Source organism: Mustelus asterias, chromosome 24 (genome assembly GCF_964213995.1).
Source record: "Mustelus asterias chromosome 24, sMusAst1.hap1.1, whole genome shotgun sequence".
Classification (NCBI taxonomy): Eukaryota; Metazoa; Chordata; class Chondrichthyes; order Carcharhiniformes; family Triakidae; genus Mustelus; species Mustelus asterias.
In genome coordinates this window covers 38856816-38875488 of record NC_135824.1, presented here as the reverse complement: position 1 = coordinate 38875488, position 18673 = coordinate 38856816, and the positions used below count along the sequence as shown (strand labels likewise).

At 44.7% G+C, this 18673-nt stretch overlaps 1 protein-coding gene across 6 annotated transcripts in view; it reads left to right on the top strand.

Annotated features, from left to right (window-relative positions):
- The first annotated feature begins 251 nt into the window (after positions 1-251).
- lins1 (lines homolog 1) overlaps positions 252-18673 on the top strand; it is a 60862-nt gene continuing 42440 nt past the window's right edge. Inside the window, exons 1-2 of one of the 6 annotated variants that reach the window (XM_078241587.1) lie at positions 252-283; positions 1830-2277. In XM_078241587.1, coding sequence (XP_078097713.1) covers positions 1876-2277 — 402 coding nt within the window. In that variant the 5' untranslated portion in view covers positions 252-283; positions 1830-1875. Of the gene's footprint in view, positions 413-891; positions 1002-1829; positions 2278-18673 lie in introns of those variants that run through there. The other 5 variants (XM_078241588.1, XM_078241589.1, XM_078241591.1 and 2 more) reach the window with 5 other exon arrangements.

The window sequence follows — 18673 nt, the reverse complement described above, 5'->3', positions numbered from 1 at the left end:
CACCTGACCCCGCCCCCAGCCCGCCCCTCCTGGCCCCGCCCCCAGTCCGACCAGTCCCTCCTCCTCGCCCAGCTTCTTTAGCCCCGCCCCAGCCTGACCCATCTCCTGACCCCGCCCCTTTAGCCTTGCCGCTTGAGCCGCGCCTCCCCCTCCAACTGTCCGGCCCTCCTCGTGCCCCAGCCTGGCTCTCCTGACCCCGCCCCCAGCCCGCCATTTTCCTGGCCCCGCCCCCTTACGCTCCTGCATTGTGCGCTTGCGCTGCGTGATGTGCTGCCTGTGGAGCGTTGGAAGCCGCTGAGCTTTGTGTCTCGGGGACCTGAATCAGTGTGTGGCGGTCCGGGGAGGTGTGTGTGGCGGGAGGCCTGGGTCAGTGTGTGGCGGTCCGGGGAGGTGTGTGTGGCGGGAGGCCTGGGTCAGTATGTGGGGGTCCGGGGAGGTGTGTGTGGCGGCGGGCCTGGGTTAGTGTGTGGGGGTCCGGGTCAGTGTGTGGGGGTCCGGGGAGTCAGTGTGTGGGGGTCCGGGTCAGTGTGTGGCGGTCCGGGGAGTCAGTGTGTGGGGGTCCGGGTCAGTGTGTGGCGGTCCGGGTTGGCGACCTTCCCGAATCGCTCTCGAGCTCCCGCTTTAATGCTCCTGGATTAATTTGCACCAAGCCAGGAGAAGCCGCTGAGTGAAGTTCCCCCAATATCCTCTTACCTGGAAATTATTCCAAATATTTCTCACTCCCCTCAGGATATCTCTGATCCAAATGTTTAATTTTCACTGACCTGTCTCTCTGATGCTGCTGGTTTAATTTGCAGTAATTTGAGTTCATTTTATTTAATGTTTATAATCCCGAACTGGAATTTATTAAAACTTTCCTTAAATTTCATCTCTTTTCCAGTTGGGGTCAGTTTCATTCTTCCGTGCATGCTTTTCTGGACTTAATGATCAGAATCGCACACAGTGCACTGGAGCTCTGACAACCTGAACCTTAACAATCTCCTGACACTTGTTCTTTTCAAGTTAGTGTTTTATCCGCTGGCATTTTTTATTCCCTCACCACATCTGAAAATGATCAGTTTGTTGGTACTTCTGGTTAATCTCCTTGTGTTAACTAAATTCCAATCATGGATTGTTATCATGTATGTGTTTCAATGAATGAACAATATATTTCATAGAATCTACAGTGCAGATGGAGGCCATTTGGCCCATCGAGCCTGAACCGATGACAGCTCCATCCGGTCCTGTTCTATCCCCGTAATCCCACATATTTACCCTCCTCATCCCCCAGACATTGTGGCAATTTGCATTTAAGGGGCATTTATCTGTCTGGGTTTCCTCCGGGTGCTCTGGTTTCCTCCCACAGTCCAAAGATGTGCGGGTTAGGTGGATTGGTCATGTTAAATTGCCCCTTAGTGTCAGGAGACTAGCTAGGATAAATGCATGGGGTTATGAGGGTGGGGTCTGGGTAGGATTGTAGTTGGTGCAGACTCAATGGGCTGAATGGTAGCCTGCTGCACTGTAGGATTCTGTGATTTAACCAACCTAACCTGTATGAATTTGGACTGAAGTCACTACACTTGGTTAAATTTGTGTTAAATTTTATTTGTCACCTTTCTGCCGTTTTTGTATGAAGGATCTGAATCCAGACATGATTCTTTTGCTGTATTTTCTTGCCTCTATGCTCCTTGTTTAAGAAGCTTTCATATTTGACTATTAATTGGCAACACAGGCTGTTAATTGTAAATCAGAAATAATATAGGTCCAAGCACTGATCTTTGTGAAACTTCAATAACTTTCCCAGTTGAAAATTGCATGTCCTATAATTACCCTGTTTTCTCTCTTCCTAGTCCCAGCCCAAATCCGACTTGTGGGATGATCATCCAATGATTTGGAATGATGGGGAAACACTTGCCGTGTCTGCATCAATTCTACAAGGAGTTGTTGGCAGGAAGGAGACCAAGCAAGGACAGTAAGGAACTGGCAGCTTTGCTTTCTCCCAATGTGTGCATGGAAGATTCAAACATGCCCATGGAAACCAATGAATCTACTAAACCAAGTAACCAAGCTTTTCACTTCCACCGGAGGAGCACATTGCCTGTGGATAGTCATGGCATGCTATGTGATAGCAACTCCAGCACAAATCACAGTCAGAATGACATCCTGTTGATGCAGATATCCCTGATTCAGATGATGAGTTCTAAAGTATATTCTGAAGTATTGAATGAAGATGTCAGAGAATCATACCTGAAGGCTTTAAGAATTTTACTAGAAGATGTGGAAATTTTATTTAAACTGGTGAGTTGAACTGGGTATTCTGATCGTTCCTTTATAGTTTGACACAGAAGCAGAGCATTCGGTTTAAGTAATTGATGCCAATGTTGATGCATTCAGTAGCATTTAGCACATTGTGTTAATGTATTAAATCCTTGAGACCCACAGAGAAATTCACAATGAGGAAAGCCCAGGAGCGACAACACTAAATGTTCCCCACACACCATGTTAATTTTTAAAAGTAAACATTTTACTGTATCTTGTGGTCGATCATTGTGGCCTATCATTGCTTTCTTGTGCAGATAATGAAGTCACAGTTTGTCCAATGCCAAACAAGTAAAATCAGTGTGTGACATACAGCAAAAATTATTCAGGATTGGAATAGCCATCCTGTGATAATTTTCTGGTTGGCAAGATGTAACAAGTGGTGTGCTACAGGGATCAGTGCTGTGACCTCAACTTTTCACAATTTATATAAATTTCTTGGATGGAGGGAGAGAAAGTATAACTGCTAAATTTAGCTAGGGTGGCACAGTGGTTAGCGCTGCTGCCTTAGTGCCAGGGACCCAGGTTCAATTCTGGCCTCGGGTGACTGTGTGGAGTTTACACATTCTCCCCGTGTTTGTATGGGTTTCCTCTAGGCGCTCCAGTTTCCTCCCACACTCTAAAAATGTGCAGGTTAGGTTGATTGGCCATGATAAATTGTCCCTTAGTGTCAGGAGCATTAGCAGGGTGAATACATGGGGTTACAGAGATAGGGCCTGGGTTGGATTGTTGTTGGTACAGGCTTGATGGGCCCAATGGCCTCCTTCTGCACTGTAGGCATACTGTGATGACACAAAGAATGGTAGGAAAGTAAGATAAAGAGGACATAAGGGGGCTACAAAGGGGTATAGATAGGTTAAGTGGGGGAAAAAATCTGACAAATGGAGTATAATGTGGGAAATTGTGATATTGTCTATCTTGGCAGGAAAAATAAAAACATATTATCTAAATGGCAAACAATTGCAATGCTGAGATGCAGAGGGCTCTGGTGTCCCAGTGCACAAATCACAAAAGGCTAGTATGCAGGTACAGCAAGTAATTAGGAAGTTTATTGTGAGGGGACTTGATTATAAAAGTACGGTGGTTATACTTCAGTAATGCAGGGCATTGGTGAGACCACATCTGGAGTACTGTGTGCAATATTGGTCTCCTTATTTAAAGGAGGATATTAATACTTTGGAAGTAGCTCGGAGGAGGCTTACTAGACTAACACCAGGATTGGGCCTCATGAGGAAAGGTTAGACAGGCTCTGCTGCCATTCGGAGGAGTAAGAGGCAACTTGATTGAAACATATCCTGAGGGGTCTTGACAGGGTGAATTTGGAAAAGATTTTCCTCCTGTGGAAGAATGTAGAACTATGGGGTCATTTTAAATTATGGGGTCACCCATTCAAGAAAGATGTAGATAACTTTTTCTCTGAGGGTCATGAGACTTTGAAATTCTGTCCCTCAAGAGGTGCTGGCAGTAGAATCTTTGAATATTTTAAAGATAGAGCTAAATATATTCTTGAAAAGCAAGGGGAAATAATGTTATGGGAGCAGGTGGAAATGTGGAGTTGAGGTTACGTTCACCGAATCTTTACAGTGCAGGAGGAGGCCGTTCGGCCCATTGGATCTGCACTTCGAGCACTCCTGGCCTTATCCCTGTAACCTTGCACCTTTTTCAGGCAGCTATCCAATTCCATTTTGAATGGCTCGATCGGACCTACCACTTCCACCCCCTCAAGAAGTTCGTTCCAGGCTTTTTTCCCCCCTCACATCCCTTTGCCCATTGTTTTGAATCGGTGCTCTCTAACTCTCGATGTACTCTTGAGAAGAAAGTTTCTCACTATTTGCCCTGTCCATACCCCTCAGGATCTTGAATACCTCTATCAAATCTCCTCTCAGTCCTCTTTTCTCCAAGGAAAACAGTCTCAACCTCTCCAATCTATCCTCATAGCTATAGTTCTTTATCCTGGGAATCATTCTTGTGAATATACTCTGTACTCTCCAATGCCTTCACATCCTTCGCTGCGTATGGTCTCCAGAACTGGATGCAGCGCTCCAGAGGAGGCTTAATTGGCGTCTAATACAATCAGATCAGCTATTATCTTATTGAATGACAGAGCAGGCTTGAGGGACTGAGTGGCCTACTCTTGTTAATTTGAATGTTCGTATGTCTGAATCAGTGCGCAGTTAATGTATATGGTGATGCAAATCTTCAGTTACCTTCTCAGTAGACTGGTACATGGCAAAGTGCTGGTTTGAGAGATGTTTGCTACGCATCCCTGAAAGGTTCACAATTAAAGAAAGTTGAAGGATAACTATCCAAGACCACTTGTTGTCATAGAGTCAATATACCAAAGAGAGAGACTATTCAATCCATACTGGCTCTCAGTACAGCAGTCCCAAATAATAGTCAGGCTCCATCTCAGTAGCTCTGCCAGTTTACTGTCCAAGTGCCTATCCCCAATTTCCTTTTGAAATAATTGATTGCCACCATTTCCACCACCCTTGTGGGCAACCCCCCCCAAAATTTAAATCTGAGTGTTGCATCCCCCCGGCCCGGGTCCTTGTACCATCAGCCAATGGGAACAGCCTTTCTTTGTCTAATTCGTTTCAACAGTCATAATCTTGTCCATCTCGATCAAATCTCCCCTCAATCTGCTTTGCTCCAAGAAGAACAATCCCAGCTTCTCTGACCTAACTTGAGCTAAAATCCTCTATCCCTGGAAAATCTGGTAAATCTCCTCTGCACCTCTTGAGGACTCTTGCATCCTTCCTAAAGTGTGGTCACCAGAACTCAGCACTAATCTAGCTGTGGCTCAACTGGAGCTTTATAATGGTTCAGCATGACTTCTGTTTTTGTACTCAGTCCCTCTATTTATGAAGCCCAAGACACTTCACATGAATTCCCAGGGCCCCCTGTCCATGCAAGCACTTTAGAACAGTCATTAAATCTGTATCACCATACCAAACCCTTCTGCAAAAATGCATCACTTCCCACTGTAGTAAATTCTATTTGCCACTTTTCTGCATCTTGTTTTCCACACCTCCAAGTATGGTATTTTTGTCAAAGTTTGAAATTTTACTTTATATTCTAATTTCCAAGTCATCTATCAAGTCCAAGCACAGACTTTGGGAACACCACTGTCTACCATCCTCCAGACTGATAAACAACCTTTTAGGACTTGCTGTTTTCTGTCCTTCAGCCATTTCTTTATCCAACCCTCTACCATGATGCTCAATATTGTTAACCAGCTTTTTAAATGTGCTATATTGTTGAATGTGTTCTTAAAATTCATGTAGACAACATCCACCGCATTCCTCGTTAAAGCCCTCTATTCATCAAAAACACGATCTGCCTTTTACAAATCTTTGCTAACTCTCCTTAATTATCTCAAACCACTCCAAGTGCCTCTTAATTTTTCCCTGGATTGTTTCTAAAACTTTCCCCAACACTGATGTCAAACTGGCTGAATTGTAATTTCTCAGGATGCCCTTCATCTCCGATCCTCTGGCAGCTCCTCCTTATCTAGGGAGGATGATCATAGAATCCACAGTGCACAAGGAGGCCATTCAGCCCATCGAGTCTGCACCAACCACAATCCCATCCATCCCTATCCCTGTAGACCCCTGTATTTACCCTGCTAGTCCCTGTGGCACTAAAGGGGCAATTTACCATGGCTAATCAACCTAACCCACACATCTATGGGAGGAAACTAGAGCACCCGGAGGAAACCTATGCAGACACAAGAATGTGCAAACTCCACACGGATAGTGACCCAAGCTGGGAATCGAACCTGGGTCCCTGGTGCCGTGAGGCAGCAGTGCTAACCATTGTGCTGCCCTTATGGCAAAGCCTTCTGCTAACTCCACTCTCGTTTCCCTTGGCAACCAAGGATGTAAACCATCCAGTCCAAGTATTGTATCCACTGAGCATAGCCAGCTTTTCCAGTACATCCTATCCATTTTCATACAAGTTTATTACTTTGAGAATCCTATTACCAAGGCAGTTAGTGAAGAAGAAGGTTGTAGGTTAAAGGAAGATATAGATGGTGTTGTGGGAAATTCTTTTAGGTGGCCTGATTTAATTTAAAGACTTTTCATTAAACATTTCATTTCACAAAAAGGTAAAAAAGTTTCAGTTCAATGAAATTCTTCAATTAAACTAGTTTTTATTAAAACATTGAAATGTTAGAATCAAAAACATTACAAATTAACAATATTCAGACAAACATACAATTAGGACAAGACAAGTCTCATTTTAGGCAAAACGGGAGATCAATGTCAACCTACGCAGCTAATGAGCTAGCAGCTTTCACAAAGGATCTCCGATTTCATACCAAAGAGCAGAATTGCTTATAGTTTCAGATTATACAGCCCAGCACTTAATTAAAAGCAATTTTTAATTCACTCTTCTGTCAATCTAACAATGACATATCCTTCAATTAATCATATATTGACACCTTCAAATATTGATCTGTCATTCGTCTGTCCGTTTTATAGCAGTTCTACCCCAACAATGGCTTCTTATGATTCAGCGTTTCTCTAACCAGTTTAAACCAGCTCCAATACCAAAAGACACCTTTATCTTTTGGTGTTATCACCCGGCCTGGGTAGTTTACTTTGTATAATTTGTGCCTGACATCTTTCATTTTAATGGTATGTTACAAATTCATTTCTTAGAGACATTATTAATATGTTACTTAAATATTTTGTATTATTCTTAAACCACATTAAAACATTAGCTGCAAATTATCCTCGTTGGGTATTTAGAATTAATCAGAATTCTCAACTACAGATGGGTTGGTCAGGTGGGCAGAGCAGTGGTGATGCACTTTGGAAAAAATAACAGGACAAGGGAGTATTTAATGAATGACGGACACTGGGAAGCTCAGAGGAACAGATAGAATCATAGAATCCTACAGGGCAGAAAGAGGCCATTCGGCCCATCGAGTCTGCGCCAACCATAATCCCACCCAGGCCCTATCCCCATATATTTACCCACTAATCCCTCTAACCTATGCATCCCGGGACACTAATGGGCAATTTAGAATGGCCAATCAACCTAGCCCGCACATCTTTGGACTGTTTCAGGAGGAAACCCATGCAGACATGAGGAGAATGTGCAAACTCCACACAGACAGTGACCCGAGCCGGGATTCAAACCCAGGTCCCTGGAGCTGTGAAGCAGCAGTGCTGACCACTGCTACCGTGCCGCCCTGTGGCACAAGTAGATGGATCTTGGGAAACTTTTTCATCAATCCCTGAAGGAAGCAGAGCAGGTGAAGATAAGGCATATGGGACACTTGCTTTTATCAGTCATGACATAGAGAATAAGAGTAAGGAGGTAAAGTTAGAGCTGTACAGAGCATTGGTTAGGACACAGCTGGAGTACTGTGTCCAGATCTGGTCACATTATAGGAAGAATGTGATTGCACTTGAGTGGACACAGGAGATTCACCAGGATTTTGCCTGGGATGGATCATTTTGTTCATAGAAAAGGAAAGGAGAGTGTGCAGAATGTGTTAGTCATAGCTAGGGTGTAGAGAAAGATCAACTTAATGTGAGGGAGGTCTGTTCAAAAGTCTGGTGGCAGAAGCTGTTCTTGAGTTGGTTGGTATGTGACCTCAGACTTTATCTTTTTCCCGACGGAAGAAGGTGGAAGAGAATGTCCAGGGTGTGTGGGGTCCTTAATTATGCTGGCTGTTTTTCCAAGGCAGCGGGAAGTGTAGACAAAGTCAATGAATGGGAGGCTGGCTTGCGTGATGGACTGGGCTACATTCACGGTCCTTTGTAGTTCCTTGCAGTCTTGGGCAGAGCAGGAGCCATACCAAGCTGTGATACAACCAGAAAGAATGCTTTCTATCTGTAAAAGTTGGAGAGAGTCTTAGCCGACATGACAAATTTCCTTGGTCTTCTGAGAAAGTAAAGGCGTTGGTGGTCTTTCTTAACCATAGAGTCGGCATGGGGGTGGGGGAAAAACAGGACAGGTTGTTGGTGATCTGGGCACCTAAAAACTTGAAGCTCTCGACCATTTCTACTTCGTCCCCTTTGTTGGAGCTATAAGTTTAAAGTTTATTTATTAATGCCACAAGTAGGCTTATTTTAACACTGCAATGAATTTACTGAGAAAATCCTTTGGTCTCCACATTCCAGTGGTTGTTCAGGTACACGGAGAATTTAGCATAGCCAATGCACCTAATCAGCATGTCTTTCGGACTGCGGGAGGAAACCCGAGCACCCGGAGACAATCCACACAGACATGGGAGAACGTGCAAACTCCACACAGACAGTGACCCAAGCTGGGAATTGAACCTGGGTCCCTGGTGCTGTGAGGCAGCAGTGTCAACCACTATGCCACCATGAGACTGGATAGGCTTGGATTGTTTTTTTTAAGAGCAGGCTGAGGGGGATAAGATTGAGGGGTATGGACAGGGTGAATAGGAAGCTGCTGTTTCCCTGGGTTGAGGGGTCACTCCCAAGGGGTCATAGTTTTAGGGTAAGGGGCAGGAGATTCAGAGAGAATTTGAGAAAATAAAATTCACTTAGTGGGTGATGAGAATCTGGAATGCACTGCCTGGGAAAGTAGTGGAGGCTGGAAACCTTAATATTTAAAAAATATTTGGATGAACATTTGAAACATAATGTTCACGGATATGGGACAAGTGCTGTAAAATGGGATTAACGTGACTTGTGGTAGTTACTGTTGGTGTAGGCTCAAAGGGCCTTTTCTGCACTGTTTGACTCTGACTCTACCATCTCAAAGAACAATACAGCACAGGAACAGGCCCTTCGGCCCTCCAAGCCTGCGCCGCTCATGTGCCCAACTAGACCATTCGTTTGTATCCCTCTATTCCCAGTCTGTTCATGTGGCTATCTAGATAAGTCTTAAACGATCCCAGCGTGTCCGCCTCAATCACCTTGCTTGGCAGTGCATTCCAGGCCCCCGCCACCCTCTGAGTAAAATACGTCCCCCTGACATCTGTGTTGAACCTTGCCCCCCCCCCCACCTCACCTTGAACCCATGACCCCTTGTGTTCGTCACCTCCGACCTGTTCTTCTATTGATACCTCCTCTCCTATTGATACTTTGTCTGCATTCTTAGAAAGCACTGGTCAAATATACTAGCCTTACCCAGCGTATCGAAGCATATATTGCCGCCTTTGTCCCTTACAGACCCCACCCACCTTCTTATTTAAATGCTGTGCATGTTTTGATTGTCATAACTGCCATTTATTCTGATTCTCCCTTTGTCAGTCTTATTTTCTGCTTCACTTCCCTTCTAAACTTACTTGTATTTTTCCTGGTTCTTGATGGAGGAATTCACCTGACACACAGTATATACCAACTTTTTTTGTATGTTTCATTATATTCTCCATTTCCTTGGTATCCAAGAAGCCCTGGCTTTGGTTTGTTTCTTAAGGAACTCTTCAAAATGCAGCTAATGAAACAACAACAAAGCTTACTCCAACTTATAAATCAAAGATAGGGTTTAAGAAAGAAACTATCAAATTCCTTTTTTAAAAAATTTTTCTTCAATAATTTCAGACAGCCATCCTCCAGTATTCTTAACTTTCCAGTATCTGCACCCCTTTTTGTAAAACAGTCAGATACCTGTAGATTAGCACCGACCCAGTTAAGTTTGGAAACTTCCTCGTTTTCCAGCATTTGCTTAATGCTGGCCAAATCAATTAATTTTTCCCACTACACTTTGTTGAGTGAACATTGTCCACGTAACACTCAATTGGTACTTTCTTACCTGATGTGCCTATAAAAAAATTATTGTTAATGTCTGACAAATATATCCCCATATCTAACGCCACCAATGTACTTTTGACTACCTCTTAGTTTCTTTGCTTCCCAGGCCAAGGGGCAACATTTTCCTTTCTTGCCTACCAGGATTATGAATCTGGCCCCGCTTGAATGTCCATCTGGTAAATTGGCGTGTGAAGCATCACTAAACACAACCAATTTCATATCTTCTGGTTCTCCGAGTGCTGGGAATTTATTTACACACACCTCTAATTTTAACTTTAATGTTTTATTAGCCTGCAGGATCTGACTGGCGCGCTTCAACATATTACTGAGCTCTAGGACATTATAGCTCCCATCTGGTCTTGTCTGTGTGCATAGCCAATTCAGCTGTCCTATCATACTCCTCAACAACTGTTTCTTTTTCGTTGGCCTGTTCCTCTTTTTCTATTGACCTTTTCTGTGGTGATGGGAATGGGATCAATACTGTTCAGATATCCCTGTCGACTCACCATTACACCAGATGATTTTTTCAAATTCTTCTATGAACAGCGGTCTGAGTGTAGCAGCCCTGACAGAAACAGACATAGCAGTAGAGGCCGGAGCTTAATGTGGAAGGCTAAAGGAAAATTAGCTGGAATGTTTATAATGTATGTGGACGATTTCCTACAGGGTGGCTCAGAAGAATTTGAAAAAAGGATAATTGCGAAGTTAAACAGAATTTAAAGTAGGAAGTCAAGCAGCTGGTGCTTTGATATCCAACAAACTACATCTGGTGTAACAGTCAACAAGTGAGATGTTAAGGGGTTAACACCCCATGAATTTGCTATGATCTTGGTTTTTTAACTAAACAAATGTGTGCGAGCTAAGCAAACTTTTGGACTTGCAAATGCAGATAAGCTTAAAACTGTCTGGAACAATTTGTGCTGGTGACATCTTCCCTATATCAACTCCTAATGTTGTCCTTGTTTAAAGGAGATAACATTTCCGGTTTTTTTAACACTTTGTATTTTTTTTTCATGCTGTTGCTAAGCACATGATCTGGGAGAAGTTAATAATGAAGTTATATTGTGTACGTGACTAATTGCTGTAAAAAAAAGTATAAAACTAGGGACTGCCCCTTTTCTTCGGAGAATATCGCTTGGCTCGACTCAGAGCACTGTACTGAGTTAGAACATAGAACATTACAGCGCAGAACAGGCCCTTCGGCCCACGATGTTGCACCGACCAGTTAAAAAAAAAACTGTGACCCTCCAACCTAAACCAATTTCTTTTCGTCCATGAACCTATCTACGGATCTCTTAAACGCCCCCAAACTAGGCGCATTTACAACTGATGCTGGCAGGGCATTCCAATCCCTCACCACCCTCTGGGTAAAGAACCTACCCCTGACATCGGTTCTATAACTACCCCCCCTCAATTTAAAGCCATGCCCCCTCGTGCTGGATTTCTCCATCAGAGGAAAAAGGCTATCACTATCCACCCTATCTAAACCTCTAATCATCTTATATGTTTCAATAAGATCCCCTCTTAGCCGCCGCCTTTCCAGCGAAAACAATCCCAAATCCCTCAGCCTCTCCTCATAGGATCTCCCCTCCATACCAGGCAACATCCTGGTAAACCTCCTCTGCACCCTCTCCAAAGCCTCCACATCCTTCCTGTAATGTGGGGACCAGAACTGCACACAGTACTCCAAGTGCGGCCGCACCAGAGTTGTGTACAGTTGCAACATAACGCTACGACTCCTAAATTCAATCCCCCTACCAATAAACGCCAAGACACCATATGCCTTCTTAACAACCTTATCTACTTGATTCCCAACTTTCAGGGATCTATGCACACATACACCTAGATCCCTCTGCTCCTCCACACTATTCAAAGTCCTCCCGTTAGCCCTATACTCAACACATCTGTTATTCCTACCAAAGTGAATTACCTCACACTTCTCCGCATTAAACTCCATCCGCCACCTCTCGGCCCAACTTTGCAACCTGTCTAAGTCTTCCTGCAAACTACGACACCCTTCCTCACTGTCTACCACACCACCGACTTTGGTGTCATCAGCAAATTTGCTAATCCACCCAACTATACCCTCATCCAGATCATTAATAAATATTACAAACAGCAGTGGCCCCAAAACAGATCCCTGAGGTACACCACTTGTAACCGCACTCCATGATGAATATTTACTATCAACCACCACCCTCTGTTTCCTATCCGCTAGCCAATTCCTGATCCAATTTCCTAGATCACCCCCAATCCCATACATCTGCATTTTCTGCAGAAGCCTACCATGGTGAACCTTATCAAACGCCTTACTAAAATCCATATATACCACGTCCACTGCCTTGCCCCCATCCACCTCCTTGGTCACTTTCTCAAAAAACTCAATAAGGTTAGTAAGGCACGACCTACCTGCCACAAAACCATGCTGACTATCACCTATCAATTCATTACTCTCCAAATAACTATAAATCCTATCCCTTATAATTTTTTCCAACATCTTGCCGACAACAGAAGTGAGACTCACCGGTCTATAATTCCCGGGGAAGTCTCTGTTCCCCTTCTTAAACAATGGGACAACATTCGCTAACCTCCAATCTTCTGGTACTATACCAGAGGCCAACGACGACCTGAAGATCAGAGCCAGAGGCTCTGCAATCACTTCTCTTGCCTCCCAGAGAATCCTTGGATAAATCCCATCCGGACCAGGGGATTTATCTATTTTCAGACCCTCCAGAATATCCTGCACATCCTCCTTATCAACTGTAATACTGTCTATTCTACTCCCCTGCAACCCAGTGTCCTCCTCAGCTATATTCATGTCCCCTTGCGTGAACACCGAAGAGAAATATTGGTTCAATGCTTCACCAATCTCCTCCGGTTCCACACATAACTTCCCTCTGCCATCTATAACTGGCCCTAAACTTGCCCTAACCAACCTTCTGTTCTTGACATACCCATAGAACGCCTTAGGATTCTCTTTAACCCTATCCGCCAAAGTCTTCTCATGTCCCCTTTTAGCCCTTCTAAGCTCACTCTTCAACTCCCTCTTAGCCAATCTAAAGCTTTCTAGTGCACTACCCGAGTGCTCACGTCTCATCCGAACATAAGCCTCCTTTTTCTTTTTAACCAACAAAGAAACTTTTTTGGTACACCACGGTTCCCTAGCCCTACCAATTCCTCCTTGCCTGACAGGGACATACCTATCACAGACTCGCAGTAGCTGCTCCTTGAAAAAACTCCACATGTCGGACGTTCCCAGTCCCTGTAATCTCCTAGTCCAACCTATGTTTCCTAATTCTCTCCTAATAGCCCCATAATTACCCTTCCCCCAGCTAAAACCACTGGCCCGAGGTTCATGCCTATCCCTTTCCATCACTAAGGTGAACGTAACCGAATTGTGGTCACTATCACCAAAATGCACACCAACTTCCAAGTCTAGCACCTGGTCTGGCTCATTTCCCAGCACCAGATCCAATATAGCCTCACCTCTAGTTGGCCTGTCTACATACTGAGTCAAAAAACCTTCCTGCACGCTTTGAACAAAAACTGACCCCTCTAACGAGCTAGAGCTATAACAATTCCAGTCAATATTAGTCAAGTTAAAATCCCCCATAACAATTGCCCTATTACTTTCACTCCTAAGCAGGATTGACTCCGCAATCCTTTCCTCAACCTCTCTAGAACTTTTAGGAGGTCTATAAAAGACTCCCAGCGATTCTTCAAAAGCTTGTACTTGCTTGAAAATAAAGGACTAGGCTTTCTTATAAAGATCAGTGTTTTGCTCTTGCATCAAATACATAAGGGTTTCTGAAAGCGAACCGTGACATTTTGGCACTGCGAAGCAGAGTCCCAAGATATATAGCTGTCCTCTGAGGCGGATTGAATAAGCGATCGTCTGAGTGTCGGTTATGTGAGACGAACGGGCCCACAAGGTAAGATTAAAACCTTGGTTTCTCTCACTGAACCTATTACTCAAGTCGACCCCTCATCCTCCGAGGCTCTGTGTTGACGGAACCTTGAGACGACTCATGTCCTTGAACACTGATTAGTCCTATACCGGGAGGTTTGAGTCCCCCGGTTGCCTTGGTGGTTCGAGTCCCCAGGTAAAGGTAAAGGGTGATTCGAGGTCCCCTTGTTCGGGGTTAGAGACCCCAGGTGGAAGTTCGAGGTTAGCGACTCCAAGATCCCAGGTAAAGGTTTGGGGTTAGAGGCCCCAGGTTCAGGAGTGATTGAGGTTCGAGTCCCTAGGTCGGTAGCAGTTGCTTTTGTCTTTTTTAAAAAGGGGAGTGTGCAGTGTGTGTTACAGATTTGAGAGAAAGGAACTATGTTCTCGGAAATTACTGGTTGCTTGTCGAATGTAGGTGGTTGTTGTTGCATTAGATTGGAAGAAAGCCTGTTTGTTCTTGTGGCAGAAAAAAAGTAAAGGGTAGGAATTAGGTGAAGTTGGAGACGTGATTGCTTGTGCCGATCGAAGGGAGGTGCCTGTCTCAAACACGCAGCCTTGGACCGAAGGTCAGGACACTGAAGTGGGCATAGAGGCAACAAGGCACTGCAGATCGTGAAGCACAAGTGGTCAAAGTCTCTTAACAATGGGTCAAACTTTGGATAAGTCAGGGGATTTATAGAAAATGTGAAAACTCGAAAGACGAGGAGCTACTCTGACGTCTATCGGGGTGTTTAAACAAAAAACTGGGAAATGAAAATTGGCCACTAGGGGGGACTTGGAATGTGGATCAATGTTTTAAAGCCGAGGAGGCTATTTGGAAACGTAATGCAGGAAGTAAATGGAAAGTTTTAATGTCATCTTGGAGAAAAAAAGCTGAGGAGTTAACTGAGAAGTCAAAGTTGGCCAGTTGGGTGGATAACGCACATAGAAGAGGGATTAGCGCCTGTGATAATGAGGGGAAACCCAACAATTGGGAGGTTTTGAAGTTGCAGTGTGAGGATCATGAAATGAATGAAAGGGACAGGGTTAAACAAGAAAGGCTAGAAAGGGAAAGACGAGACCAAGAAAAAGGATTAGAACGGCAAGCTGGAGGTACCTCCTGACGTATCTGGCATGCCAATGTTCCAAAATACTGATGCGGATGAACAGGAGGAGGAGGAGGATTGGCTGAATCAACCCAGTGCCCCGCTAGGACCACCACCCCAACCGTTGTATCCACCTTTACCAACTCAACCCCTGCCCCAGCCTCAACTCCCACCCCAAGATATTAAGACTCCACAGCCAGATTTTCCCCCCACGTCCACCACCCTATTCCCCTCAGACCACTGCCCCTGCTCAGACGCAGACCTCTACCGTGCCGACTCCGACCCCACCCGTATCCACACCGCAACAGCCCCCTGTTGAACCCGAAAGCTGTCCTCCCAATGAAGACCCTGCCCCGGAAACATGTACTAGTCCAATAGCCGGGAGAACTAGATCCAAAGATAAGAAGGGAAAGAAACAGGCTGTCAGTAGACCAGGGAGAGAGGGACAAGATTCTTCTAAAACCCATAGGGGAAACCAGAAAAAACCTCAAGTGACTTTCCCTCGTGACTCTGAGAGCAGTGAGGATTACGATAGTCCTGATTCCCAAGAGGAAGAAGACAGTGAGTGGGAAAGTGAGGACGAGAATCGTCCTGACCCCCCTCGCCCTAAAGAAAAGATTAAGAATACAGATCCCCGCCAGCCGCCTAAAAGTCGTAACCGACAATTCCCCAACCGTACGGTTCCCAACCCAAATCCAGGGCCGAACGATAACCCTACTATGCAGGTTTATACCCCTTGGAAACCACAGGAAATGTGTCTGATTATGTCACCAGCCCCTAACCGAAAAACCAATCCAGAAGATTTTATAGATTATATCATAGGCACCATCCAAATGTTTCAGCCCACCCCTCAGGAGCTTTTCAGTCTATGTTGTATGACCCTTACTCCCAGTGAGTGCACCAGATGGAGAGGCCACTTAAATGACCCAGCGCCCCAGGACTGGGTGGCCTTTTCGGTTGCCGTTGATCAGCCTCAGCAGCAGATAACGGCCATTAGAAATGTACTCCAGCGAACATTACAACAACCAGTAGATGTCACCAAAGTGTTAGAATGTAGGCCTAAAGCAGGAGAGGAGGGTTCGGATTTCTGGGATCGCTTCTGTTCTACAAATGTCACCTATGCTGGCGATACTGCTTACATTGAACTGGGGTGAGGAGTTCCCTGCAATGTTCTTTTGCTGCAATCTATACCTGAGGCTGTGGCCACTGCCATCCGTACTAATAATATGGATTGGCCAAATAATACTCGCCCCCAGATGAGAAGGGCCTTAACGTATTACTGGAACACTGCTAAGGAGTCTAAACCCACCAAGGTAAAACAAGAACTGGTTCAAAGACCACCACGCTCCCCCACAGGGATATCTGAATAGTATTGATCCCATTCCCATCACCAGAGAAAGGCCAATGGAAAAAGAGGACCAGGCCAACGAAAAAGATTCGTGACTTTTTCCTGGGTTCACTAATGCTTACTGTCTCATCCTCAGGACTTGGGTCTCGCTTTTTTTGTTTCCATCTGTCCACCCCATTTTCCCAATCTATAGCTTTGGCTTCTTGCCCTCGCTCTTGGATGTTGAGCCAGTGTTGGTGCTTTCCTGCTTTCCCGATTAGTGGCCTCCTTCCACTCTTGACCCTTCAGATACGTACGATACCACTGTGCCTACTTTGAGTAGTTGAACCTTTGAAGTAGCAGCTTCATCCTCTGCTTCACTGGTACTTGGGGCGGCACGGTAGCACAGTGGTTAGCACTGCTGCTTCACAGCTCCAGGGTCCCGGGTTCGATTCCTGGCTCGGGTCACTGTCTGTGTGGAGTTTGCACATTCTCCTCGTGTCTGCGTGGGTTTCCTCCGGGTGCCCCGGTTTCCTCCCACAGTCCAAAGATGTGCAGGTTAGGTTGATTGGCCAGGTTAAAAATTGTCCCTTAGAGTCCTGAGATGCGTAGGTTAGAGGGATTAGTGGGTAAAATATGTGGGGGTAGGGCCTGGGTAGGATTGTGGTCGGTGCAGACTCGATGGGCCGAGTAGGGTTTCTATGTTTTTTACTTTGTTGATCAGATTCCCTCTCATTTATTGTTGACTGCTCCTCATAATAACTCAGGGTATGTGCATGTGAGGTACAAGGTGCCTCCTGCACCCTGTTCATACCCAAGTGCTACTACTCGAAGAGTGGGCTTGCACTGTCTGTTCCTATCACTTTCCTGGGCCCTTTCCACTCTTTCATAGTAGATCCTATCCCCTTTCTCAAAGTATACCCCCAATGGTCTTGCGCGATGCCTTTGGACCCTTCTTATCCATTCTGAAACCTCAGCCTTAATGTAGGCCTTTCTCCCTGCATGCATAGCGTTTAAGTGTGCAGAAAACATGGAGCTAATGCTTGTCCCTTCTAATGCTGTGGGAACATCTGTTAATACTGACGGCAACTTTGGATTCCTCCCGTACTAGTATGGACCAAAGTCCCCCCACCATTTGTAACAAACTTTTCACGTGCATTGCCTATGCTAATGCAACCTGCAATTTACAGTCTGGTTGATCCGCCAAAGTTTTATGCAACATGCCATCTATAACTGCGTGATTCTTTTCACAGAGGCCATTGCTGAATGGGTATTATTACAATATTTAAATTTTCACATCTTGAACATCATTTGCGAATTTGTTCCCATTGTCTGTCAAAAATTTAGATGATGCCCCCAATCCAATGGGTCATAATTTTATCTATAATGGTCTTTTTATCTTTGCTGTAAGTCACCGTGGATATACTAAACCGAGTGGCCATGTCCACAAAGTGCAATAGATAGACACCTTTGTCCTTGTCCCATATCTTTAGATCCATCGCCACTACATCATTCAAATCTCGTGCTGGTGGTAGACCTATATTTTATGCAAATTTCACACTGGGCTGATTTGTTCAATTACATTATTATATCCTTTGTCCAGCACACCTGCATCCTGCAGCAGTGCTCTCTGTGGTACTGGATGACCAAACTGCTTATGGAGTTTCAGAATAATTTTTGTCCATCGTGCTGTTGTCTGTTAGCGACACTAATGCCTGGTGAATCCTTTGATAATTTTGGTTCACTTAAAGGAAGACAATAATGGCCAGATCTTGTAAAATTAGGTCCACAGTTTTATCCTGTTTCAAATTGATGGTCATCTGAGCTTTCTTCATCACAGACCTGCTTAACAAAGGTATATCACTGAAAACTACATCTGTACTTATAAATAAACGGATTCCCGCAATCTTACAGGGAAGTATCACCCTTTGATGTTAGAATATTGTCATCTCCAAATCTAAAGCAAGTGGAACTATGTTCTTTTACTTTCTTTCGGTCTTTATGATCAAGACAACCTAAATAACAATTTAGCCAATCTTGGCCGCGGACAGTGGACATACATCCACTATCTAAAACAGCACAGTTGAAAGAATCTACCAGGACGCTCATTATGGGACTCTATTTTTCTGCCACCAAAACAATGCCGCCTTGATCCTTATCACTATCGGTTTCCACGTATTCTGGAACATGTGGTTTCAAGGACCCGATTTCTTCTTTTCGGACAGTTTACAATGTAGTGGTACGGGGAATCACATTGGAAACAGCGATTCACAAT